A 27,002-nucleotide genomic window follows, 5' to 3' on the forward strand; every position below is an offset into this window, starting at 1 on the left:
GTATCCCACTTTCAGCTTTGGACAGACCTTCCAGACAGAAAATCAACAAACATTGGAATTAATTTGTACTGTAGACCAAATGGAGCTAATATTTACAGAACATTTCATCCAATGGCTGCAGAATACACATTCTTCTCCCCAACACACTGGATCATTCTTGAGGATAGGCCATGTGTTAGGCCACAAAACAAGTCTTAAAACATTAAAAAAAAATTGAAATAATATTGAGCATCTTCTCTGACAACAATGGAATAGCACTAGTAATCAATAACATGAAACATTTTGGAAGCTCTGCAGACACATGGAGATTAAACAATGTGTTCCTGAATGACCCATGTGTCAATGAAGAAATTAAGGAGGAAATTTAAAAATTTCCTGAAACAAATGATAATGGAAGCACAACATACCGGAACCTATGGGATACAGCAAAAGCAGTACTAAGAGGGAAGTTTATAGCTACAAATGCTTACATCAAAGAAGAAGAAAAATTTCAAATAACTTAACAATGCATCTTGAAGAACTAGAAAAGCTAGAGCAAATCAAACCCAAAATTAGTAGAAGAAATAATAAAGATCAGAGCAGAGATAAATGAAATTAAAATGAATAAAACAATATGAAAACATCATTAAAACAAAAAGTTGGTTTATCAAAAAGCTAAACAAAATTTACAAACCTTTAACCAGACTAAGAAAAAGAGAACACAAATAAATATCAGATGTGAAAAAGTAGACATTACAACAGATACTGCAGAAATTTAAAGCATTGTTAGTAGCTACTATCACCAACTATATGCCAAATACATATCAACTATATGCCAATAAATTGGAAAATCTAGAAGAAATGGATAAATTCTTACACACATACAACCTACTAAGATTATTGAACCATTAAGAAATCCAAAACCTGAACAGAACAATAATAAGTAATGAGATTGATGCCATAATACAAAGCCCCCCAGCAAAGAAACAACCAGGACCTGGTGACTTCAATGCTGAATTCTACCAAACATTTAAAGAAGAACTAATTCCAATCCTACTCAAACTATTCCAAAAGGTAGAAGAGGAGGGAATACTTTCAAACTCATTATACAAGGCCAGTATTACCTTGATACCAAAACCAGACACAGACACATGAAAAAAAAAAAAAAAAAGGAAACTATAGTTAAATATCCCTGATGAACATTGATGCAAAAAACCTCTGCAAGATACTAGCAAGCTGAATTCAACAACACATTAGAAAATCAGTCATCATAACCAAGTGAGATTTATCCAAGGGTTGCCAGGATGGTTCAACATTTGCACATTAATCAATGTGATACGTATTATCAACAGAATGAAGGACAAAAACCATATGATCATTTCAATTAGTCCTAAAAACGCATTCAGTAAAATTCAACATTCTTTTCATGAGATAATCTCTTTAAAAACTGGTTTATTGGAACAAACATATATCAGGATAATAAAAGGCATAGCTGGTATCATACTGAATCAGGAAAAACTGAAAGCTTTTCGTTAAAGATTTGGAACGTGACCACAATGCCTACTGTCACCACTATTGTTCAACATAGTACTGGATGTCCTAGTTAGGGCAGTCACACAAGAGAAAGAAAGGGCATCCAAATTAGGAAGAAGTCAAATTATCTTTATTTGCCAATAATATGATCTTGTATTTGGAAAAACTTAAAATTCCATAAAAAACTATTAGAAAGGATGAACAAATTTAGTGAAGTTGGAGGATACAAAATCAACCTACAGAAATCAGTATCATTTCTATATGCCAATGGCAAATAATCTGAAAAAGAAATCAAGAAAGCTAATTCAGTTTGCAGTAGCTACACATAAAACTCAGTACTTAGGATTTGACCAGAGAAGTGAAAAATCTTCCTACAATGAAAGCTACAGAACATTGATGAAAGAAATTGAAGAGGACACAAAAAAATGGAAAGACATCCCCTCTTAATGGATTGTAAAAATCAATATTGTTAAAATGACCATATTACCTTAAGCAATCTACAGCTTCAATGCGAGCCCTGTAAAAATACCAATGTCATTCTTCACAGAAATAGAAAAAACAATCCTAAAATTTATATAGAATAGAAGAGACCCAGAATAGCCAAAGCTATTGTAAGCAAAAAGAACAAAACTAGAGGAATCACATTTCTTAAGTTAAATTGTACTATAAAGCTGTAGTAACTAAAACAGCATGAAAATTGACACATAGACCAATGGAACCTCACAGACAACCCAGAAATATATTCGTACATCCATATAAACTAATTGTTGATGGAGTTGCCAAGAACATACATTGGGAAAAGAACAGTCTCTTCAATAAATTCTGCTGGGAAAGCTAGATATCCATGGGCATAAGAATGAAACTAGTCCCCTATCTCTTGCCATATACAAAAATTAAATCACAATGGATTAAACACTTAAATCTCAGACTTCAAACTATGAAACTACTAAAAGAAAACATTGGGGAAAGTCTCCAGGATGTTGGACTGAGCAAGGATCTTTTGAGTAATATCCTACAAGCACAGGCAACTAAAGCAAAAATGAACATATGGGATTACATCAAGCTGAAAAGCTTCTGGACAGCAAGGGAACAATCAACAAATCAAAGAGAAAACTCACAGAGTAGGAGACAATATTTGCAAACTGCCCATCTAACAAAGGATTAATAACCAGAATATATAAGCAGCTAAAAACTACTCTGTAGGAAAAAAATTAATAATCCAATTAAAAAATGGGCCAAAGCTATGAGTAGACTTTTCTCAAAAGAAGACATACCATTTGCAAATAGATATATGGAAATATGCTCAACATTATTGATCATCAGAGAATAAAAATCAAAACTAAGATGAGATATCATCTCATCCCAGCCTGAATGGCTCTTATCCACAAGACAGGCAATAACAAATGCTGATAAAGATGTGGGTAAAAAGGGAACTCTAGGTAGGAATGTAAATTAGTACAACTACTATGGAGAACAGTTTGGAAGTGACTCAATTAGAAATAGGCTGGGTGCAGTGGCTCACACCTATAATCCCACACTTTGGGAGGCTGAGGTGGGTGGATCACTTGAAGTCAGGAGTTTGAGACCAGCCTGGCCAACATGGTGAAACTGCATCTCTCCCAAAAATACAAAATTAGAGGGGTGTGGTGGCACACACACCTGTAATCCCAGTTACTTTGGAGGCTGAGACAGGAGAATCACTTGAACCCAGGAGTCGGAGGTTGTCCTGAGCCAAGATTGTGCCATTGCACTCCAGCCTGGGTGACAGAGTGAGACTCCGTCTCAGGGAAAAAAAAAAAAAAAATGGAAATAGAACTGTGATATGATCTAGCTATCACACTGCTAGGTATGTGCCCAAAAGAAAGGAAATCAGTATATTGAAGAGATATCTGCATTTCCATGTTTATTTTAGCATTATTCATAATAGCCAAAATTTGGAAGCAACCCAAATGTTCATCAACAGATGAATGGATAAAACAAATGTGGTGCAAACACACAATGGTGTACTATTCAGCCATAAAAGAATTGAAATCCTGTCATTTGCAACAACATGAATGAAATTGGAGGTCATTGTGTTAAGTGAAATAAGCCAGGTACAGAAAGACAAACTTTACATGTTCTCACTTATTGGTGGGAGCTAAAAATTAAAACAATTGAACTCATGGAGTTAGAGAGTAGAAGGATGGTCACCAGAGCCTGGGAAGGGTAGTTGGAGGAAGTGGGAATAATTAATGGATTACAAAAAAAATAGTTGGAAAGAACAAATAAGACCTGGTATTTGCTAGCATGATAGGGTGACTGTATTAAGAAATAAGTTAATTGTTGGATTGTCTGTAATGTAAAAGTTAGTGCTTGAGGTGATGGATGCCCCATTTACCCTGATATGATTATTATGCATTGCCTGTGTGTTTCACATGTCATCTACCCTATAGATACATCTACCATGTCCCCACACACAAAAATTCTAGAGATATTTTATAGGGATAAATGGTACTCATTTTTATTATTCATTGATAAAGTTTTCCTAGTTTTGTTTGTTTACAGTTTTGTAGGTACTATAGTGTTATGCTCAGTATCAATAATTCACTAACATTTTGGTTAGGCATTACATTTTTTGGGAAATCATTTAACTCTCATCTGTTTTCCTGGAATCAAAATCTTAGAGTTAGAAGGAAACTTGGAGATCTTCAGATCTGCAACCTCCCTGACAGCTAGCTTAAATATGGCCAGTAACGGGGAATGTCTCACTGCTCAAATTGCAAGAGGATTATCTCTTTATTAAAGTCAAGATAACTGTATTTCGTATGTATCTTCAGTACCTCATTAGAAAAATTAGAGATTGATATGACAGGATTTTTTGTTGTTTAACTTGCTGCATTCTAACCACTGTAGAATGTAGCAGGTTTTGACAGTTTATACTTAATAATCAGTTTTCATATACCCCTCACTTGGCTTTTGTCCCAGTTACTCTTGTTGCTCCAATTGCTCACACTCAGGTTACTGGTAACTTCTTAAGGCCAATATTTGAACCCCTCCATTTAACACCTTTGATTTTCATCATATTTCAAGCTTATCTCTTTATCAACTTCTGAATCACATTGTCATATTTTACGTCCTACTCTTGCTGTTATCTTCCTGTCTCTTTCAGTGGAGCATCTTTTCATTTACCTCTGGATAATTAGAGTTTGCTAAGACTTTATCCTTGGTTTACTTTTCAAAACCAATGATTTTATTGTTTTTTGAAAAGTTATACATACTTACATTCAAGCAGTAAGAAAGAATAAAAAGAAGAAAGCAAAGAAAAAACTAGTTCACATGTTAGAGATAAAAATTTTTAATATTATCATATAACCATCTCTTAATGGCCAGATACAGAGAAGACTAGATGGGTAGATTAATTATATAAAAAGAGTGTCATATTTTTGAAAAAGAGATTTACATTTATCATATTTATTTGGAACCAACTAAATGAAGAGAAACAGAAGTAAATGTAAATGAGGTGTTAAACTTTAAATAAATGTTTTCTCTGCTTCAAAAGAATTAATTTCTTTAAGATTAAAAGAAAGGTTACAAAAAGAAATTAACACCTTGCTATGCAAGATGGAAAACCCAGCATTTTTACAAAACTTGTTTGTAAAAGTTTTTTGTTTCCTCTACATCTTGAGTTTTGTTCATTCAATTTCTTTGTAAAAATTTTACCAAAGTCTATAACTTTATATATTACAAGAATAATTTCCTCAGCTTTAAAGTCTTGTCTCTCTATATAACAAATTCAGTACTCATCACATTTTTAAAAGCCATGGCTTTTCTATTTATGAATTGTTTATTTTCATATATTTCTTGGTTAGCCAGATAAAATTGAAAGTATTACCAGGCGAGGTGGCTCACGCCTGTAATCCTAGCACTTTGGGAGGCTGAGGCAGGTGGATCACCTGAGGTCAGGAGTTCGAGACCAACCTGGTCAACATGGCGAAACCCCATCTCTACTAAAAATACAAAAATTAGCCGGGCGTAGTGGTGTGTGCCTGTAATCCCAGCTATCCAGGAGTCTGAGACTGGATAGTCCCTTGAACCCAGGGGGCAGAGGTTGCAGTGAGCCGATATTGCGTCATTGCATTGCAGCCTGGGAGCCACTTCACCCCAGCCTGGGTGAAAGAGCAAGACTCTATCTCAAAAAAAAAAAAAAAAAAAAAGGCATTTTTTCAAGAAGGAATGAAAATAGCCATATTTGTAAGAACCTAGATGTTTGAGAATATGATTCAACAGGGATTAAATGGGCTGGGTATAATTTTATTGGGTTACACCCTTTTTTCCTTAGAACTTTCTAGATGTTACTCATTTATAGAATCGGTGGTTGCTGTGAGGATGTGTTACGGAGAGGTGTCTGATTTCCTCATCTCCCCTTTATCACCCTCTGCTGTGGATATGGCTTGCCTTTGCTAAGTGGATGCCTGAAAATTTACTTTTTTCAACTTGATATTCAAAAACTTAAATAGAATGTCAATATAATTTGTTCTAGATCACATTTTCCTGAAATACCTATGCATTTAAAATATTACTTTGTTCCAAGGATTTCTCTTTTGCATATATTTTTGCATACTTTTCTATTCCACTTTTTATACTCTAATTCAAGGAAGTTGTCTTTATATTGGATTTTTTTTTTGGTCCGGCCTTCATATCTATTTTCTTAACAATTCTTTAATCTTTTTTCTTTTTCTTCTGCATTCATTTTATCTCAAGACCTTCCTTCATCAGTAATTCAATTTTTAGCCATGTTTTATTTTTCTTTTGTTCTTTTTTTGAGATGGAGTCTCGCTCTGTCACCAGGCTGGAACACAGTGGCACGATCTTGGCTCATTGCAACCTCCGACTCCCTGGTTCAAGCAATTCTCCTACCTCAGCCTCCCATGTAGCTAGGATTACAAGCATGCACCACCACGCCCAGCTAATTTTTGTATTTTTTTAGTAGAGACAGGGTTTCACCACATTGGTCAGGATGATCTCGATCTCCTGACCTCGTGATCTGCCTGCCTTGACCTCCCAAAGTGCTGGGATTACAGGTGGGAGCCCCGCTGCGCCTGGCCTTCTTTTGTTCTTTCTTACATTTCTTTTTAATCTGTAATAATGTTCTTTGTTATTCTTGTTGTTCTCAGTTTAATGCCTCAATTCTTCAAATTCTTATTTTTGGATGTTTTACTATTTCTTTTCTGAGCTTGTATTTTATTAAATTCAGATTTTTGGTAAATTCTTTTCTTCCTTTGTGGCTTTTCTTTTTCAATTTGGATTCAAAATCTGTATTTTGTTAAATGTACACTTTGCTCCACCAACTACAGAGTGTTTTCTATTCTAGAAGGGGTGACCCAGGGTTTTAAATTGTTGTCTGGCTTCAGCAGAGAGTGTTGGAACTACCAGGCCTGGTAGTTCTCTGTGTTTTTTGCTGAGAACCATTTCTGCTGCTCTTCATTCCTTTCTATAGATCCGTATTTCCATCTGGTGTTATCTTCTTTCTGCCTGAAGGACTTCCTTTAATAATTCTTAGAGTGCACATCTGCTGGTAGTGAAATTCTTTCAGCTGTCATACACCTGGAAAAATATCCCTATTTTTTCTTCATTTTGAAAGGTATTTTCAGTAAGTATAGAATGCTACATTGACAGATTTTTTTTTCTTTAGCAGTTAATTACTCCACTATCTTCTAGTGTGAATTGTTTCTGATAAGAATTCTGCTGTCATTCTTACTTTGTTCACCTTTATATAATGTGCCCCCCTTTTATCCCTTGGCTAGTCAGAGCATAAACTACCACTACAACTGTATGAGCTTTGCAGTTTGTTTCCTCTAAGTTTTCTCTAATCCTTTTGGATGTTTTTTTTTTTCTCTTATACTTGGGTAGTTTCCTTAAATGCATGTGCTGATTAGTACTTGGCTGAAGACAAGGTCCTCAGGTCTGTAGATCTTCAGAGCTCTCCCTGTATCTGAGTAGATCTTTCCTCTATGACACTTTGCCCTGCAAACTCTAGCTCCCTTGACCTCGCTGGAACCCAGGGTATGTCTCCTTAATTTAGGAAGATTACTGGACTCCATTTAGGTTTCCTGTTTCTGTACTGTAGCTTGGAAGCTCTCTGTAAGTAGTAAGCTTGGATAATCATAGAGCTCACCTTATTTGTTGCCTTCTCCAGGGATGACATTGTCTGATGCCCAATATCTAAAAACCATTTTTCATACATTTTTTTCTAGTTTTTAGTTGTTCCATATAGAAGGGAAAATCTGGTCCCTCTAACTTACTTTTCTTTTTATTGAACATGTTTTCTCTGGATTAAATCCCAAAACTCTTTCCATGTTCCAAATGTATATTTCCTATTTTCTGACACCTGTTTCCTTCTGGCTGCTTTTACAAGTATCTTAAAAGTTAAGCATGTCATCCAAAAAAACTCAGTGCCTTTTCCCTCAAATGAGTTCAATCTCCTCTAGGCTTCCCAAATGAATACCTTAAGCCCCTGCCATGCTAGATTTCTCTTTACTGAAAATTGCAATTTATAGTATAATGAGTCTTTAATACAGTCCCACAATACCTCTGTCGAGCTTAGCTGAACTAGAGAGAGCCGAAATGCCAGGTGTATGAATAGCTGCTCTAAGAGAACAAACCAAAATGAAAGTTACAGCCACCTTTAATTAATTACTGAGATAGTTTAAGCAAGAGGCTAAAGGGGAGAAAGTGCCAGCTCCCCATATTTTATTTTCCCCCATGCGTCAAGTGGATCCACATAGAAATGAGGGTTGTCTCACTGCCAGTGGATCCTCAAACAAAAGGTTCTTGCCATCTGATAGACCTGAGGCATGGGGGGAGGGTGTGGGAAGATGGCTGGGAGAGGAAAAGTATAAAGTCAGAATTAGGACAATTATCTTCAAGTTTACTGCCTCCTCCCGGTCTTCTAAGGAGGTTTCTGCAGAGACACCTAAGCAAACCTCAGCCAAAGCCCCCAGTAAAAATGCCTCCATATCAAGACATCTATGGTAAAGATACAGATATGTGTAAGAGTGTGATTGGCCAGGGAAACTAGTGTCCTTGACCAGGGGAACCTGTGTCCTTGAGTGTAACTCCCTTCAGAGACTGCAGTCCATTGACCTACAACAAGTCTGGTTGGGGAGGGCAGCTTTGCCCCATGAGGTGTGCCAGGTAAAACCTTGGTAATCACCTATGGTCAGGCCTGATGAATCACATGTAAGTTTTGGCCAGGAGCTAGATTTCTCAGTCTTTACTGAGTCACAAGTGCATGAGTATGTTCACAAAACCGTTTCTTACCATGTTTGTCATTGAAAGTTGAGGGCTTGTGTATCAGACAATGCAAGAAACAAGCAAATGGGAAAACTCTTTCATAAACAATAGCAAGTATTTATTTATTGCATATGGGTCTGTGTGTTGGCTGAAGCAGCTCTTACTGCTGCAGGTTTTCTGGTCCAGCTCTGTTTCAGGCTGCAAGTCAAGTCCACTTCTGCTCCATGTGTCTGATTCTTGAACACAGTGCAACAAGTATAAACATGAAGAGCTTGTTTTGCCTGTGTTTGAAACTGGCACACTGTAACCTCCACCCAAGATTTCTTTGGCTAAAGCAAGTCTTCGTATTAAATACAGCCAACAACAATTCATACTGTCAGTGTTAGTTTCTATGGAGGGTTGGGGGAGTATTTTAGGCCTTTACCCAGAGTCTACCAGGCCTTGCATTATTCCTTTCACAAATTATTAGCAACAGGCATGACAGCCAAATCCTGAGCCATGTTTTAATGTCAACATCTGAGATTTGGTCTTTATGCTGCCAATGATTCAGTGTCCACTCCTTTGATATGGTGACAAGCAATTTCATTTTCCAACTCTGAAAGTACTGGAACTTATACACTTCCCATATTTCAATGGCCAGTGCCTTTCTGAGCTCGGATCTTTCTTAGAGTAGCTAGTCAAGTGCAGCCAGCAATAACCAAACTCATACTATCAGCATTCTGCGCTGACATCTCCTCACTCAGTGTAAAATTTATTAGGTTATTAGGTACATTTTTTGCCTTCCAGGTTATGCCAGGTGGCAGTTTTCTAAATGTTTTGTAACGACATAACATGGGTCGCCATTTTCTCAGCATCCTGTAACATATATTTTGCCGCCTTCCACCCAGTCCCAAAATCAATGCCACATAATTTAGCTTTTTATCATAGCAGCACCCCACTTAAAATTACCAATTTCTGTATCCCGTCAGCTTTTGCTGCAGAATAAACAACCACAAAATCTCACTAGCATGCAGTAACAAACATTTAGTTCTTGCTCATGAGTCTATCAGCTGGGATAACTGTGCTGCAGGCTGCAGGTCTGTTGGTTGACTGGAGTGCTTCACCTTGAGGCAATATTAGATTTAGGTCTGCTCCATATTTCTTAATCCCAGTTCCAGGCTGAAGGGGCAGTGACTACCTGACCGTGTTCTTTTCAAGGCGAATATTGGAAATTTCCAAGGGTTGATCAGAAGCATACAATTTCTTAAGTTCTAGGCTCATAACAAGTATGCTGTCATTTATACCCATGTTTCCCTAGTCCAAGCAAATCACATGGCCAAACTCAACATTAATGGAGCAGGGATCTGTACTCTATCCATGAAGGTATCCATGAAAGAAGTAAGCATTTGCTGAGTAATAATCTACCGTAGTATGATGTAAAATCATAAGCCAGTGGGCAAAAGTATGCTGAAGCTGTTAGTGTATGTTATGAGCATATGGTTTTCTAGGTAGTCTGACCCAATCCAGAAATAAAACATCTAGAATGGAGTAAATGGACTGCAAATTTCAGATTGTCCTTATTAAATGTTAATTTTAAAAAGTACAGACTCTCATAATAGCTGGGCAGCATACAATTTAAGTTCCAGATTTCTGGCAAGTAACTCAAATGTACTTACTATTGAGAATAGATTGTGTTGGATACATACCAAAAAGAACATGACCAAAAAATCAAGCCTTCAGAAATGATCATCCTACTTTAACTTAGAGCCAAATCAAGGGAACATATTGGGAACAAAAAGGAAAACCTTTTAGGCATATTCAGGTTTTCTCCAATAAAGCCAAAAACTTTTCAACAGCAATAAAAATGTTGAAATATTTACTTCTTGGAATGATTAATATTAACTAATTCTTTGTGACCATAATTTAATGCACAGTCATTAATCTATTGAGCATATACCTAGTACCTAAACATTTAAGAAGAATAACAAAAATTGTTCTAAACCCATGCAGTATATTTTATAAAGAAAGGAAGGTCAGACTGCAGTTTCATTTTATGCTACTTATAATTGCTATCCAATCTAGCATAAGGGCATTCCTTCCAGCCCTACTCTTGTTATGTTAATATTTCTGATCTTATATTATTCTCTTATTTAGTGACTTCCTGCTAATAACAAAATAAAGCCCAAATTCCTTTATTCCACTGAAAACTAGCCCCTGCCTACCTCATTAGCCTTATCTTTCATATGTTTAGCATTATTTTTCCTCCCTGGAACTGAAAAATCAGCAAAATAAAACCCCAAAGTGCTTTAGCGTTTAATACCTCTGGACCAGTGTGCACAGTACTGTATTCCTTTCTTGTCGGTTCCATGTAGAAAACACCTCCTCATTTTTAACAATAGAACTGAGGTGTGACCTCTATATAAAGCCTTTTTCTGTTCTCTTTTTTTGTACCCTCAACATATATAAATATATGTATAATATATAAAACATATGCATTGTATATGTATTACACACACAAATATATCTATATAAATGATTTATACAGTTTTTGGTTGCTTCTGTTACACTTAAAGTCATGCTTCTTTGTAGTTGTTACCAACATGGCACTGGTGGCTCACACTGTAATCCCAAGATTTTGAGAGGTTGAGGCAGGTGAATTGTTTGAATCCAGGAATTTGAGACCAGCCTGGGCAACCCTGTCTCTACCGAAAAAAAAAAAAAAAAAAAAAAACTTGGGTGTGGTGGTATACACCTGTACCCCCAGCTACTTGGGGCACTGAGGCTGGAGGATCACTTGAGCCCTGGAGGTGGAGGTTACAGTGATCCGAGATCGTGTCACTGCCCTCCAGCCTGGGTGATACAGCAGGACCCTGTCTTAAAAAATAATGGGAATTTTAAAATTAAAAAATTATTTTTAAAACAAGCCAAAGGAGTATTAAGAATATAAAGGAAATATTAAAGTAAATTGAAACAAAAGTTAATTGCAAGAAGTAATTTGTAACATGAAATTTTGTTTGTTTTCTTTTTGGGTAGGGGGACAGAGTCTTGCTCTGTCGCCCATGCTGGAGGGCTGTGGGGTGATCTCGGGCCACTGCAAGCTCCGCCTCCCGGGTTCACACCATTCTCCTGCCTCAGCCTCCCGAGTAGCTGGGACTACAGGCGACTGCCACCATGCCTGGCTAATTCTTTTGTGTTTTCAGTAGAGACGGGGTTTCACCGTGTTAACCAGGATGGTCTCGATCTCCTGACCTCATGATCCGCCTGCCTTGGCCTCCCAAAGTGCTGGGATTACAGACGTGAGCCACCGTGCCCAGCTTGTAACATGAAATTTATATGAAATCAGAAACACAATTACAGTGTTAAACTTCACAAAACTAATTCATTTAAATATGAAGATAGAAATTAAAATATAATGAAGCACTCGGAAGTAGAAAATAAACAGTCTAAAATATTTTAAAAGTATAGGCTTAAGGAATAGCATAAAATAAAAAGGGGGTGTTACACATGGCTTTCAAGCTAGCTAGAGGAATTAAAGACAGCAGGTTCAAATTCCCCTGATTCATCCAGTGAGCTAATAGGATCGAGTCCAGCAAGTCCCCAGCTTAAAGACATTTTATTTTTAAGGCAAGGAAGCCTATTTATTGGGTATAATTTACAGTAAATAAAATGAAAAAAAAAAAAAAACCACAAAACCTACTTATCCCTCTGTTTTCCTACCTCTCGTCCTAGAAAAAGATACTTACATTGGCCTGGTAACTTCCTTTTTAGAATATTTGTGGCTGATAACAAAAATGGACTACTTGTCTTTGAACTTTTACTGATTGAATAGATTCTTCCCAGGCCTCCTGCCCAGGTAAACTCAAAGGAGATGGTCTAGGTCTCCAGAAGGAGGTGCCAAGTATAACAGTCATATCAAATGAATGAAATTCTCTCCTACTCATCAGAAACAAGATATATTTCTTGCCATTTCATTCATCAGAAATGGGAGTTGAGTTTTCACTGGCTTATGGTTACTTCCAGAGGAGATGGATTCTAATTATATTTGGCTGATCTGACTTTATCTTGCCTAAGGCAACGATTTTTAATTAACACAAAAACCAAAAACTTTTTCATGGCAGGTCTTGCTGATTATTGCCTATTTATCCCCAATTCACTTATCTGGAACAGTGTTCAGAGTTATTTTTACTCACAACACTTCTGACACCAATTATACAGGTTTTTTCTTCCACCCAACAACCAACTCTTTGCTTCTCCAAACTCCAGTTGGGCAAGTCACTTCAATTGTAACTACTTAGAATTAGTGCAGACCCTACAGATTAAGGACTCTGTCCCACAAGACTGCCCCCATTTTAGATCCCAATCACAAGTCCCACATTTCTACCTGTATTTCTGACCAACCGAGTTTAAATTGGGGGCTCCCAGGAGTCCTTCCTCAGATTTGTTAGTTTGCTAGAATGGCTCAGAAAAGTTTTCCATTTACTGTTGCTTGTTTATTATAAAGGATACTGTTCAGAAACAGCCAAATAGAAGAGTTGCATAGTTCATGGTATGGAGGAAGGAACAAGAAGCTTCCATGTCCTTTCTGAGCATGCCATCTTCAGCACCTCAATGTGTTTACCAACTTGGAGTTTCTCCAAACTCCATAGAGTTTTTTATGAAGCTTCCATTAAGTAGCCATCATTGATTCAATCATTGGCCGTTGGTGATTCAATTCAATCTCCATTTCCTCTTCCCTCTGCAGAGACCTGGTGGTGGGGCTGGATGTTAAAACCATGTAATCACATGGTTGCCTCCTCTTGCAGCCAGTCCTCATCTTGAACCTATCTAGGGGGCTCACCAGGAATCATCTTATTAAGCATAAACTCTGATATGGTTGAAAGGAGCTTGTTATGCTTTGCTTGTAATAACAAAGGATGCTCCTATTACTCAAGAAATTCCAAAGGTTTTTGAAACTATGTTTCAGGAATTGGGGACAAAATCCAAATACAGTGCGCCCTCTGTATCCATGGGTTTCACATCCCTGGATTCAGCCAACTGCAGATCTAAAATATTTGAAAAAGAATTGTATCTGTATTGAACATGTATAGACTTATCTTGTTATTCTCTAAACAATATGGTATAACAATATGTAGCATTTACTTTGTATTAGTTATTCTAAGTAATATAGAGATTATTTAAAGTATACAGGAGGATGTGCATAGGTTATATGCAAATGCTACATCAGGGACGTGAACATGGTTGGATTTAGGTATCCCAGGAAGGTCCCTGCAACAGAAACGACTGTATATGTTTCTTATTGTATCACAAGTACCTTCTGAAGTAAAACCTACCCACTATGAATCTCATTTTCTTTTCCTAAAAGTGAAATAAAAATAGCAGTATTCTTTAGGAAATTGCCAATACAATCAGTTGATAACTATTTTCCTTTCTAAATCTCTCAAATTGATATAATCACAAACAGACCTTTAAGAAAGTTTGTGTACGAAGCTTCATATTAAGATCAGGGAAAAAACAATGATAATAGATTTTTAAAATCATTTGTTAAATTAATTAAAAGAAAGAGTCTAAAAGAAGAATACAAAGTAAAAGATTGCAGAAAACTTTATATTATTTAAGCCAAGAAGATTAAAAGAAAAAATGTAGAAAATAGAATATAATAAGCTTAAATAACTATGAGTAAGCAAAATTAAAAGTTAATGCAAAAAAGAAAAAATGGAGAGAAGGAACTCCTGAGAAAGAATATAAATTAGAATGAATGTAAAGCATTTAAAACTAAAGTATTGAAATTAAATCTCCAGTAAAGTGAAGCATATGCTCACATGTCTACCATAGGAAAGAAATAGGAGTGTGTATTTCTAACTAGGTCTTCTTGGTTTATTTCCCAAATCCTGAGATCCTTGAAGAGAAAGAGAATCAAGGGCCAGAAAATTGGATCCTCATTTCTTTCCATGGCATGAGCTTAGCTTCTTGAGCGTTCTGTATAAACCTGTGAAGGGAAGAAACAAACTTCAGCAGATAAGTACAGGTGAACATGGTTAGACAATCCACCAGTGGACCTTGCACACATCCAGGAGCAAATAAGCAGCAGACAGATTCATTTTTAAATCAGTCTTCACCATTTATTTTATTGGAAGTATTTAGCTATTGTTGGCATCCCATGCTGTTTGAATATAGAACTATTATTTTTAAGATTAAATATTTCACTCAGAAGTATATCAGATATTTAAATGACTACAAAGGATGAATTGTATTTGCATATTATTTCTATATTGCTGAAAGATTGTTGTAAATGAATTCAGCACCATGGTGTTAGGGGACTAGAAGAAGAAACTTGGGAACTGATAGATTATTATCAAGGTAAAGGTACTTATTCCCCAGGTGACAAATTCTACCTATCCTAGCTTTTATTATCCTTAGGATAGTGTTCTGTTTATTTCATAAGTACAGAAGTTTTAATTGGGTATGTCATTTTTCAAAGACAAAAGAAATGCCTAATTCACTCTAACAAACTTGTTAGTCACTGTTTATACCAGGAGGATTTCTACTCTACAGAGAATAATATTCTTTTCTTTTTCCTTTGTTGAGAAATCAAAATTTTGTACTGACCTACAGCAGCCAAGCATACTTTAAAGCAAAATCATCTCAGGCTAACACAGATATATATCCTTTTAGTTTTATATATTCTTTTTTGTCCCCCTTTTATTCCTTAAGAAATGTTATATTCCAAAAGTAATTCACTAAGAAAATGTTAGTAAAATTTGTCATAGTAATTTATCTAAAGAAGAATACAAAGTAAAAGATTGCAGAAAAAAGTTATTTATAGGATTTGATATATTTTGGTTTTAGTATTAACTGAAGTTTTATTATTTCATTTTTTCTTTAAGGTTGTTAAGTTACTTGTAGGTTTTGGCTTGGTTGAAAAGGTTTTGGTAGTCAAATGTATAGCTAGTGTAGGAATGATTTGTAGCTATAACCTCGCCCATATACCTAGCTTTCTATTTGTTATGAAGTCACAGTATTTCTAGAAGAGTTATTTGTATGGTTTACCTTGCCCAGTGCATGATCTTTCACTTGAAAAAAAGGTTGTGGTAGGGGGTGTTACGATTTCAGTCCACCCTAATTCTGTTACTATTTGCTTTGTTCAGCAATCACTGTGATCCTCCTGGCAGGGAACAAGATCCAGAGAACAAAACTAGTAGTGACTGTGTAGATAAAAAGGCAATGAATTCTGCTTTTAAGGCAAAGGGGGAATAGTCTACAAAAGAATGAAAATAGGAATAAAAGTGTAGCATTGTTAACCTGAAGATCTATTGTACTTTTGAAAAATCTTATACTGCAAAAAAAAAAAAAAAGTGACACTACAAAGATACTTAATTGTGTGACTAAAAATCTTGAAAAGGGTCATTGTTTAGTTACTGGTCAAATACTTGACAAGAAAATACCCTAGATTATTCACAATTGAAAAACCATAGAACGCTTTTCCTTAAAATGACAGGACAGTATTTCAGCAGCACATGTGGTATCATAATATATTATTTACTCTCTACCAGAACAGCTCTTTAGATCTGGTGAAGTTGATGAGGTCAAGAGGAGTACTCCAGAGAAGAATGGAAAAGAAATGTTGGAGCAGACATTGCAGAAGGTAGTCTAATCTTTAAGATATTGAGCTGAGCAAGTTAAATCTGAATTTTAACGTAAAGGATTATATTTTAAAACGAGGGCTTATGAATGTAAACCTTGTGTGAATCCTTAATTTAAATTCATAATTCAAAATCATTGGCTTGCCAAAATGGGGTAAAAAAAAAATCAATGTTAGTGAAATAAATGTGTAAACACTTGTGCTTCCATTGACGTAGATTAAAATTATTTTCAAAAGGTGAAATGGAGAAAATGAAAAAAATAGAAATTGTAGAAATGTAGACTATATGTGCTTGTTAGTTATAACTTAGTTTAAGTTTAAAATATATTTTAATAAGACTGCTATACTTCCACAAATATAGAGATTTGTAATATTTGAACTAAAACACTGAGCATAGTTATAGCTTTACCTCAGTAAAATGGTAATATGTTTATAGTTTTAATGTTAAACATGAAAATGTACATGGCTCGTCTCATTTTAGATAAAAAATTATACCAATATAATTTAGTACAGCTTTTTATGTTTTAGTAAGACCATCCATGTAAACCTTATAGTCATGTTATAACATGTCTATCATTAATAGTAAAATACCATTTTAAAATATTAACATTTACTTTTATAATTTTATACTTAATTTGTATTTTTATAAGTAAATACATTGTTATCAAGTTCAGTTAAGTGGATCTAATTATTAACACTTTGTTATAAAGAAAATAATCTTTAAATAGTTTGTTCTTGTAAGTGATTGTCATTTGGCTGCATTAGATTGATTTTAGTTTTTTACAAAACCTTAATACTTAGATAACTCTGAAAATGTACAAATATATAAACAAAAATATTAACATAGTTGCTTATATTTCATTACATCTCTGAATTGACTTGTAGGAAATCTAGTGATTTACAGCAGATGATGTGATTGTTCATACTTCTAACAACTTGTCAGGTCACAAAGGCTGTCATCTCATTATTACTGAATGACACATATCAAGTTAACAGTAACACAGAGAACTAGAAATGCTTACATTTATTTGTCTTTAGGTAAAATGATTAATTGAATTAATCTATGCACTACCAGGTAGGATGTCATACAGTTCACACTAGCTTATCATCTTTTTTTCAGAATAGTATTTTTATTTGCCAGGTTTTATATGATTTTTGTATCTATGGATATGTAATACTATGCTACTTTTTCTTGCCTTACGGTAGAAACCCTAAAGAAAGCCATATTTCATTCCATCTGCCATAAATGAATGCTACAATAGTAGATCCAGACATCCATTTTAAGACCTGAACAACCAATATAAATTATTTTCATTAGTATACTATTTTTTATATTTACCTAATGTAGTTTTATCAATCACAAGTTAATTCCTCATGTTTGAGTTTCATTATTTTAAAAGGTTATATATGAAACTCACTCAAAATAAATTTAAAAAACAGTAATAAGGTGAAAACAATATTTGTATACAGTAGAAATGAAACATATGAGCAGATTATTTTAAAAATAATATATTAACATTTCACATTGTTATTGGCAGAATTCTGATCTACCCCCCATATTTATATATATTAAGAGTCCTAAGCTGTATTATCTCAGAATGTTTACATTCATTTGGAGATAGGGTCCTTAAAGAGGTAATTAAGTTAAAATAAGGCTATTAGGGTCAGCCCTAATTCAACATGACTGGTGTCTTTATTTAAAAAAAGGAAATTAGAATACAGACAAATACAGAGGGAAGTCCATGTGAAGACACAGGGAAAAGATAGCCATTTACAAGCCAAGGAGAAAGGCCTCAGAAGAAACCAACCCTGCTGACACCTTGATCTTGGACTTCTAGACTCCAGGAATGTGAGAAAATAAATTTCTGTTGTTTAAGTCACCTACTCTGTTATACTTTGTTATGGCAAACCTAGCAAACTACACTCTTCATAGCTTCATAATGTCGGGTATTTTATTTCAGTTTTGGAAAGAGCCTCTTTTTTTTTTTTGGCGGGGGGGACAGGGTCTTGCTCTGTCGCCCAGGATGGAGTGCAGTGGGCAATGCTGGCTCACTGCAACCTCCGCCTCCCAGGTTCAAGCAATTCTCGTGCCTCAGTCTCCCAAGTAACTGGGACTACAGGCGTGTGCCACCATGCCTGGGTAATATTTGTGTTTTTTGTAGAGGTGGGGTTTCACCATGTTGGCCAGGCTGGTCTTGAACTCCTGGGTTCAAGTAATCCGCCTGTCTCAGCCTCTCAAAGTGCTGGGATTACAGGCATGAGCCACCGCACCTGGCCTGAAAAGAGCCATCTATTTGGTATATTATTTTAAATGTTCAATACTATAAGAAAACGTGGACTTGAGCTGAATTATAATCCACAAATTGAATACTTTTAACAGTTCCCCAGACTTTCATTCTCAAATATGTATTAAAATTTACTTTTCTATTTTTGAAGGATTAAAATCAGTTTAACAATTTTTGAGTATACCTTGAATAACACTTTAATAAGTGCTATGGATTTTCCCTTTTCAAAATGTTTAGAAGTAGTGTCTCTGTTTTGTTATTTGTCCTCCATTTTAAACTCAAATAATTTTGACCAGTTCTCATGATTAAACATACATTCACATTATGCAGTTAACAGACCTTAAAACCACAGACATCTTCAATTGGTATGTATATAGAGGTGGAAAGTTGTAGCATCTTTCCTCATCTATCATAAGGGCCACAGTTGACACTCCTATAATAAAAGGCAGTTTAGCACGAGAAATACATAACATTTATTTAATCAAAGTTTTATGTGCCACACGAGGCTTCAAAAACAAAGACCCAGAGAAAACTGTCTGCTTATGCGCTTAGGTTCAATAAAGAAAGGATAGCCATGTAGAAATGTATCTATACAAAAGGGTATGTCTATGGTAATAGGCTAAGGAGGGGCAAACCAAGCAAAGCCTATCTGCTCAGATTCTTCTTGCCCTCTGTGTAGACTTCCTTCCTTCCCGGGTATGGGACAGGACCCCTCTGGAATGAAAGTCTTCAAGGGAGAACTGAGAAGGGAGAAAGTTACCTTTCTTGGTTTTACGGCTTGCTTTTGGGGAGAAGAGTTCTAGTTTGTATGACCTGCCTTAGGGAAGAGGAATTATGTTTGATGTGACTTACTTTATGGGAGAAAATGGGACGGGTGACAGGAGGGCAGGAGATCTTGCTTCTGAGGCACTTCCAGTGACCTTCAATTCAAGGTACTTGGCAAGCCAAAGTGGCATATTTTGGTGTGTTGTGTTCTGAGCCCCAACGTAGTAAAATGTTAATGAGTTGTCCCCAAACTTAAGTGGATTTTAGTCAAAAGAAAAAAAATGCTAATTTCCAGAATTGGAATCTCAAATTTAAGATGTTTATTAGTTATATTTATTTGTAACATATTTTAATTGAATTGAAATATACAGCTGATTTAATGGCTAATTCAGAATATTCATCACAAGTAATTATATTTTAGTTACAGCAGTTTTATTAGGTAGATGTTAAGGTGAATGATAATAGAAACAGTAATAATGATAATGATAGTAAATTGTTTACTACTTACTGTCTGTCAGGAATTATGGTTTATGATCACATTTAATACTCCCAACAAAACTGTAAGGTATAGGTATTACTATCCTCATTTCACAGATGAGGAAACTAAAGGTAAAATACCTTTAATATTTTACCAACTAAAGCAAGTAGAGTTGGAAGTGAGATATAGACCTGATTCAAAATTCTATTTCCCCTAAAACACACTGCTTCTTATTAATATTTTTGTATCACCAAAGTCACTTTTTAAAAAAAAGTATGGACCAGTCAAGGCAACACAATGAGACCCTGTCTCTACAAAAAATAAAAAGTTAGCCAGCTGTGATGGTACATGCCTCTGGTCCCAGCTCCTTTGGAGGCTAAGGTGGGAGGATCACTTGAGCCCAGGAGGTCAAGGCTGAAGTGAACCATGATCGGGCCACTGCACTCCAGCCTGGGCAATAAAGTGAGATCTTGACTCAAAGAAAGTGTAATTGTTTACTTGCATCAAATATGTATTTAAAGAATACAGTACATTTTACTCACTCCCCTTTGGAATCTAATATGCAAAAGTATTTTAAAATATATTTATGAAAAGTATACTGATTTGGGCAGTGATTAAAATCCTTTAATAAAATTTAGAAGTAGAGTGATTTGGAAAAAGTGAAAAGGATTCTGGCATAGATTTTTTTCTTGAACACTGTATTTTTTGTCACATTAATCAGCTCCCCAGTAAAGTGTTCACATTGAGAAGGAACAATACAATCTCTTTCACAGAAATATGCAGAAGTCTACAATAGTTTGAGACAAAATTTTTCAAATACCTTTATTCCAGGTCATGAGTAGGTCCTTTAAGGACATATGTCCAATAGTAGGTTAATATATCATACCATGGAATAGAAGTGATTGAAATTAGGTGAGATTCTTCATACTGTGTTGAGAAATACCCATGCCCCAGGATAGTATAGTCACTTAGTAAATTAATGTTGATTTAAATGAAAGGGGTTGAACGTTAAAAAAAAAAAAAAAAGATAATATAGAAGGATATGTAAATCAGACATGACTGAAACTCATGTTTAGGAAACAATTTACATCTTCACTATTATAAATAAAGTTTCGTAAACTGGAAGGTGTTAAGAATATGTATGTTTTATCTTGTATATTTCTGGAATATTATTATTTTGAATCATTGGTTATTGTCTTAGTCTCTTCAGTTGGCTGTAAAAAATACTAAAACTGAGAGGATTATAAACAATAGAAACTTGTTGTCCAAGATCCAACTGTCCAAGATCCAAGATTCAGTGTCTTGTAAGATCTCTCTTTCTGGTTCGTAGATGGTGCCTTCTTGCTGTGTCCTCACCTTGAGGTCTCTTTTAATACCACTAATCCCATTCATGAGGGCCCCACCCTCATGATCCAGTCACCTTCCAAAGGCTCCACCTCATCATGCCATCACACTAGTGATCAGGTTTCAACATAATGAATTTTGTGAGGGACAAAAGTAGTCAGATCATTGGAGTTGTCAGTGTATCAAATTCTCTGAAGAATTTTGTTTTACAAGTAAAAATGAGTTCATATACTTTTTCAGTCATTTAGATTGTTTTGCTTGTCTCCAGTTTTTTCTTGAGTCCAAATCTTTGTTCATTTTCCATACATATCTGAGTAATTCTTCTTTCTCATATGCCTTGTTGAATAGTGGGAGGGGCACAAAATCCTGAATTTGGATCCCAGTTCAATCCCAGAAAGGTTTACCTCTGTGAAATTTAAGTTTTCAGAACCTCTTTTTCCTGTCTGGAAAGATAATTGTTAGTTCCACATACCTCATGTTTTGAGATGGCCAGAAGCGATCATGTTGATCGTGTTTTTGAAACTATTTTGTAAATAGTAGAATGTACTTTACAAACAATAATGCTTATTATTAATAAGATCTAAATGTAAGTCAACTCCTCCATGAAATATTTGAACTTAAGAATTGGAATTAATTGCCCACACTTATGACACTTAGATTATATCCTTTATTAGGTTTATTTATGCAAATATCTCTCTTTCCAAATGATTTTGAAATTCCTTAAGATTAGGAAGTGTGTGTTATCATTGCTATGTCCTACAACACAAGCATTGTTTATTGAAATAAATGGTAAAATTTTAATTTATATGCAATCTTGAAATCATTGTAATTTAAAATTGCTAGACTTTATTATTTTGGTAAACTGTTCCTTTATCACATAAACTGAGGACCACATGACTACTAAAATTACATTTTTCTAATTTAGGAAAAAAGCAGCCTCAGTAGATTACTTTGTATTGTTATTCCTTTTTCATGTGATTGTTGAATATTGAAAAAAGTTTATTTATTAATACAGTTTATGTGTCTACTTTTTGCCTTTTTGTGTATGTTATTTTTCTCTGTAATATTTTTTCCACAATGAATAGAATATATAGCCACGGCACTTATGATCTCAGAAGACACTGCAGTTTATTAGCATACTTAGTTCTGTCACTGTGTAGAATTTTACCTTCTTTTACCATCTGTCCTTTATTCAACAGATATATTATTGCATTTTTGAATGTATTCATCTATACCGCCTTAGAATTATCTAGAAATTAAGTACTTTAGATTTGTTTTGTCCTTGTGCTAAATGTAATTTTTATTTCATAAGTTAGAAATGATAATAAAGTATAGTAGATTATGGTTTTGGATTCTTGAAAGAATAAACTTTTCTTTTTAGGTCATTGAGTTGGAAAATCGGCTGAAATCTTTTGAGAAAAGGTCGAGAAAATTAAAAGAAGGGAATAAAAAATTAATGAAAGAAAATGATTTTCTGAAATCCCTCTTAAAACAGCAACAAGAAGATACTGAGACCAGAGAAAAAGAGCTAGAACAGATAATAAAGGGGAGTAAAGATGTAGAAAAAGAAAATACTGAACTTCAAGTAAAAATCAGTGAGCTGGAGAGAGAAGTCACTTTCCTGAAGAGACAAGTGGCAGAAGCTAATGCATTGAGAAATGAAAATGAAGAGCTGATCAACCCAATGGAGAAATCACACCAGTCAGCAGACAAAGCTAAATCCGAGACGGCTACCACGAAAGTGAGATCTGGACGATATGATTGTAAGACAACTATGACCAAGGTTAAATTTAAAGCTGCCAAGAAAAATTGCTCTGTGGGTCGTCACCACACTGTTCTCAATCACTCCATCAAGGTTATGAGCAATGTGTTTGAGAACCTCAGCAAGGACGGCTGGGAGGATGTGAGTGAAAGCAGGTAAGGCTCTCATTAACTTAGCTCTGTGGTGGGGACACTGTGCATATGTAAAGCACTAGCAAATGGAGATTGAATTTCAACTACTGTCGATTTGGTATTCAGAAAAAATACTGTCAGATCCTTTGAAATATCTTGGGAGGTCTTGTTCTGAGCTTATTGACTGAAATTTGCATGCAAAATTAGCCACAACTGCATGAGTATTTGAATAGGTGCCAGGAAACCCAAAAGAAGGCAATGCTTGATTTCTTCCAGTGATGCTATTTTCATGCAGTCATGAGGCTTGAAATTGACAGTTTGGCAGGTTGATTTAATTTGCTGGCCCTTTGCATATTCACCACTGACAGCTAAGGATTCCCAGGCAAGCCTACTAAGTTGGTTTAGTTATCTTGTGACATGCCAACCTGGGAGGAGAAACAATTTTCCCCCTTAATTTAGTTAGATAAATTTTGAATGACCCATTTCAGCTTGTTACCAGATGTCTACAAGCTGTTTAACATCCTTTAAATTAAGAACCATCTTCACTAATTATTTTATGTATGTATTATGCAAAGTCATTGTACTAACTTTAATTGAAAGGTGGTTAAAAATTAGTTCTTTAAAGTTATAGCTCTACAGATTCCTAATCTTAAGATATGTACCCCTAGTGAACAGCAACAGGAGGATACTAAAAATCTATAATGCTTCTTTCTCTTACCCCTGGCTGTACATTCATATATGCACTTGAAACACATCAGTAAAACTGTCAGAGGCGTGTGAACCAGAGCAACTCCATCTTAAATAGGAGCTGGGTAAAATGAGGCTGAAACCTACCGGGCTGCATTTCCAGATGGTTAAGGCATTCTAAGTCACAAGATGACATAGGTCAGTACAAAACACAGGTCTTAAAGACCTTGCTGATAAAACAGGTTGTGGTAGAGGAGTCGGCCAAAACCCACCAAAACCAAGGCGGCCACAAGAGGGATCTCTGGTTGTCTTCACTACTACACTTGCACCAGTGCCATGACAGTTTACAAATACCATGGCGACATCAGCAAGTTACCCTATATGGTCTAAAAAGGGGAAGCATGAATAATACACCCCTAGTTTAGCATATAATCAAGAAACAACCATAAAAATGGGCAACCAGCACCCCTCGGGCTACTCTGTCTATGGAGTAGCCATTCTTTTATGGCTTACTTATAAACTGAGGACCACATGACTACTAAAATTATATTTTTCTAATTTAGGAAAAATTAGAAATTTACTTTCTTAAAAAACTTGCTTACACTTTGCACTGTGGATTTGCCCTGAATTCTTTCTTGTGCAAGATCCAAGAACCCTCTCTTGGAGTCTGGATCAGGACACCTTTCTTGTAACAAAACCACAAAGACAAATGATAGAACACCTCTTTTTTACATATAGACAGTAGGGAAGTTCAGTATTGCCATAATTGCTAACAAATTGCCCAATTTGTCATAATTTAAAAAATTCTGCCGTGTTTTATAATGACATATGTCCTTTGATTTTCCCTAGTTTTTTATTTTGTTTTGCTTTTAAATCCCTAATAGTGATTCCGTTTTAGATTTGGAATGTCTCCGGATACTTTTCCTAATCACAGACATAGAACTGAAAATTACCTTAAAATGTGGTCCCCAAACTTGTTTGCATATTGGAAGCACCTGGTGGTCTTATAAAAATTCCAAAGGTTAGGTCACACCCCAGACGAATTAAATTATAACCTTTGGAGTGGGATACAGGCCTAAGTATTTTTTCAAGTTTCGCTGTTGAATCCAATGTGCAGACAAGTTTGAAAAACACTGTTTTTAAACATCATGTACTCAAGCCCCTTGTCCTCAGGCAGTTAAAGAAACTCAGAAAACATATTTATGAAGGAAAGGCCAAAGGACCAAATCTGCATTCCCATTTCGGTGTTACCCAGGTTCTTCTTTCCTTCTCTCAATGGCAATTAGAGGTAAAAAGTTACTTCACACCCACTAAGCATTGTCTGTATCTTCAAGGAAAGTCTAGTGTTAGCTACTAATTCTATCTTAACCACTTGGTACTACCACACTATTCATAATAAAGTGGTGCCATTTACTTATGTGCAAATATGTATGTATGAATAAATAAGCAATAGTTAGGTAATTTACTAATACACACTTTTAATTGTATCATGTTAGTATTACCAGAAAGAGGTCCCAATTCAGATCCCAAGAGAGGGTTCTTGGATCTCACACAAGAAAGAATTTGAGGCAAGTCCATAGAGTAGAGTGAAAGCAAATTTATTAAGAAAGTAAAGGAGTAAAAGAATGGCTACTCCATAGGCAGAGCAGTCCCCAAGGGCTGCCGGTTGCCTATTTTTATGGTTATTTCTTGACTATATGCTAAACAAGGAGTGGATTATTCATGCCTCCCCTTTTTAGACCATATAGAGTAACTTACTGACGTTGCCATGGCATAGGTAAATTGTCATGGCACTGGTGGGAGTATAGCAGCGAGGATGACCAGAGGTCACTCTGATCACTGTCTTGGTTTTGGTGGGTTTAGCCAACTTGTTTACTGAAGGCTGTTTCATCAGCATGATCTTTATCACCTGTATCTTGTGCTGACCTCCTATCTCATCCTGTGACTTAGATTGCCTAATCTACTGGGAATGCCGCCCGGCAGTACTGAGCCTTAGTTTACCCAGCCCCTATTCAAAATGGAGTTGCTCTGTTTCAAACACCTCTGACATTAGTGCATGTGCACAAGGTCACATATTTTGAGAGACATATCATACAATATCTCTTAAAATATAGGATTGTCATTTATGTTACTTAGCAGTAAAACTCAATTTTATACTGTGATTAGTGTTACATTTCCTGCCTGACAGAATACCTTCAAGAGTCCCTTAGCTGCAAATAATTCTCAAACGGCTAGAAATTCTTGCAGTAGAGCTTTAGGGACTTCAGAAGATTCTTTCTTTTAGATTTTTAGAGACAAAAATGTAAGAGTTACTTGGATATTGAAAAAAATAGAACTTAATATGTATATATATAATTTAGTATATATAAAATACTATATTGTATGATTATCACCTTATCAGTATTTATTTTCCATAGTTGAATAGTATTGACAAGAGCATGCCTTTTCAGTGATGGGTTTTATCAGGGGGAGTTGTTTGTATCTTCAAGAAGAAAAACAGTATTTCAGTATTCCAAGCAAATTAAAGAGAAGTGAAGTTTGGAGTGTTATTGAATAAAAGGGGCTTGTTGCCTTATGCTAGAAGTCAATACTATGACATTGGGTTTTTGTGAAAAGAAAAGCTTTATATTGCAAGTTGACTCACAAGGAGACAGGAGTGTCAAGCTAAAATCTGTCTTCCAGGCTGGCTTCAAAGCAGTATTTTTAGAAAGTGATGGGGGAGGGGGAATTCTGAGATTAATAGGTGATTGGTGAAAGGAAAGGGGAGATCTGCAAAGTCCTTGAGCAGTTATCTCTTCATGCTGTAAGTTGCATATGCAATTCTGGGATCGTATGAAACATGCAGTGGAATTTCAGACTGTGACATCAGCAAGCTCGTTCTGTGCAGACTCCAGTCAACCACATTGGTTCCAACTGATGTCAGCTAGTTCTTTTATCTCATAAGCAGAGGGAGTTTCATTAAGTTGTTTCTTTTTTAATCTGCCATCCTGCAAACTCAAGAATTTCTGTTTATCATTGGTTTCTTTAACTCTTTGAGGCATGGTTTCAGAAGCAGAGAAAGAAGAATGTGTTGAGTAGATTATAAAGGGTTGCAAAATGTGCCATGCCAAAATAAGCAATTTGGGCATAAGGATTATTTCAAACTGAA

The 27,002-nt window shown here is 35.5% G+C and overlaps 1 protein-coding gene across 1 annotated transcript in view; it reads left to right on the plus strand.

Annotated features, from left to right (window-relative positions):
* LOC105536188 (centlein) overlaps nt 1-27,002 on the plus strand; it is a gene marked incomplete at its 3' end in the record, with an annotated part of 236,950 nt that overhangs the window by 143,382 nt on the left and 66,566 nt on the right. The window contains exons 12-13 of the mRNA XM_011975470.1: nt 16,314-16,405; nt 22,656-23,191. Coding sequence (XP_011830860.1) covers nt 16,314-16,405; nt 22,656-23,191 — 628 coding nt within the window. The remainder of the gene's footprint in view (nt 1-16,313; nt 16,406-22,655; nt 23,192-27,002) is intronic.

The sequence above is a fragment of the Mandrillus leucophaeus genome, unplaced genomic scaffold (genome assembly GCF_000951045.1).
Source record: "Mandrillus leucophaeus isolate KB7577 unplaced genomic scaffold, Mleu.le_1.0 Scaffold1560, whole genome shotgun sequence".
Classification (NCBI taxonomy): domain Eukaryota; kingdom Metazoa; phylum Chordata; class Mammalia; order Primates; family Cercopithecidae; genus Mandrillus; species Mandrillus leucophaeus.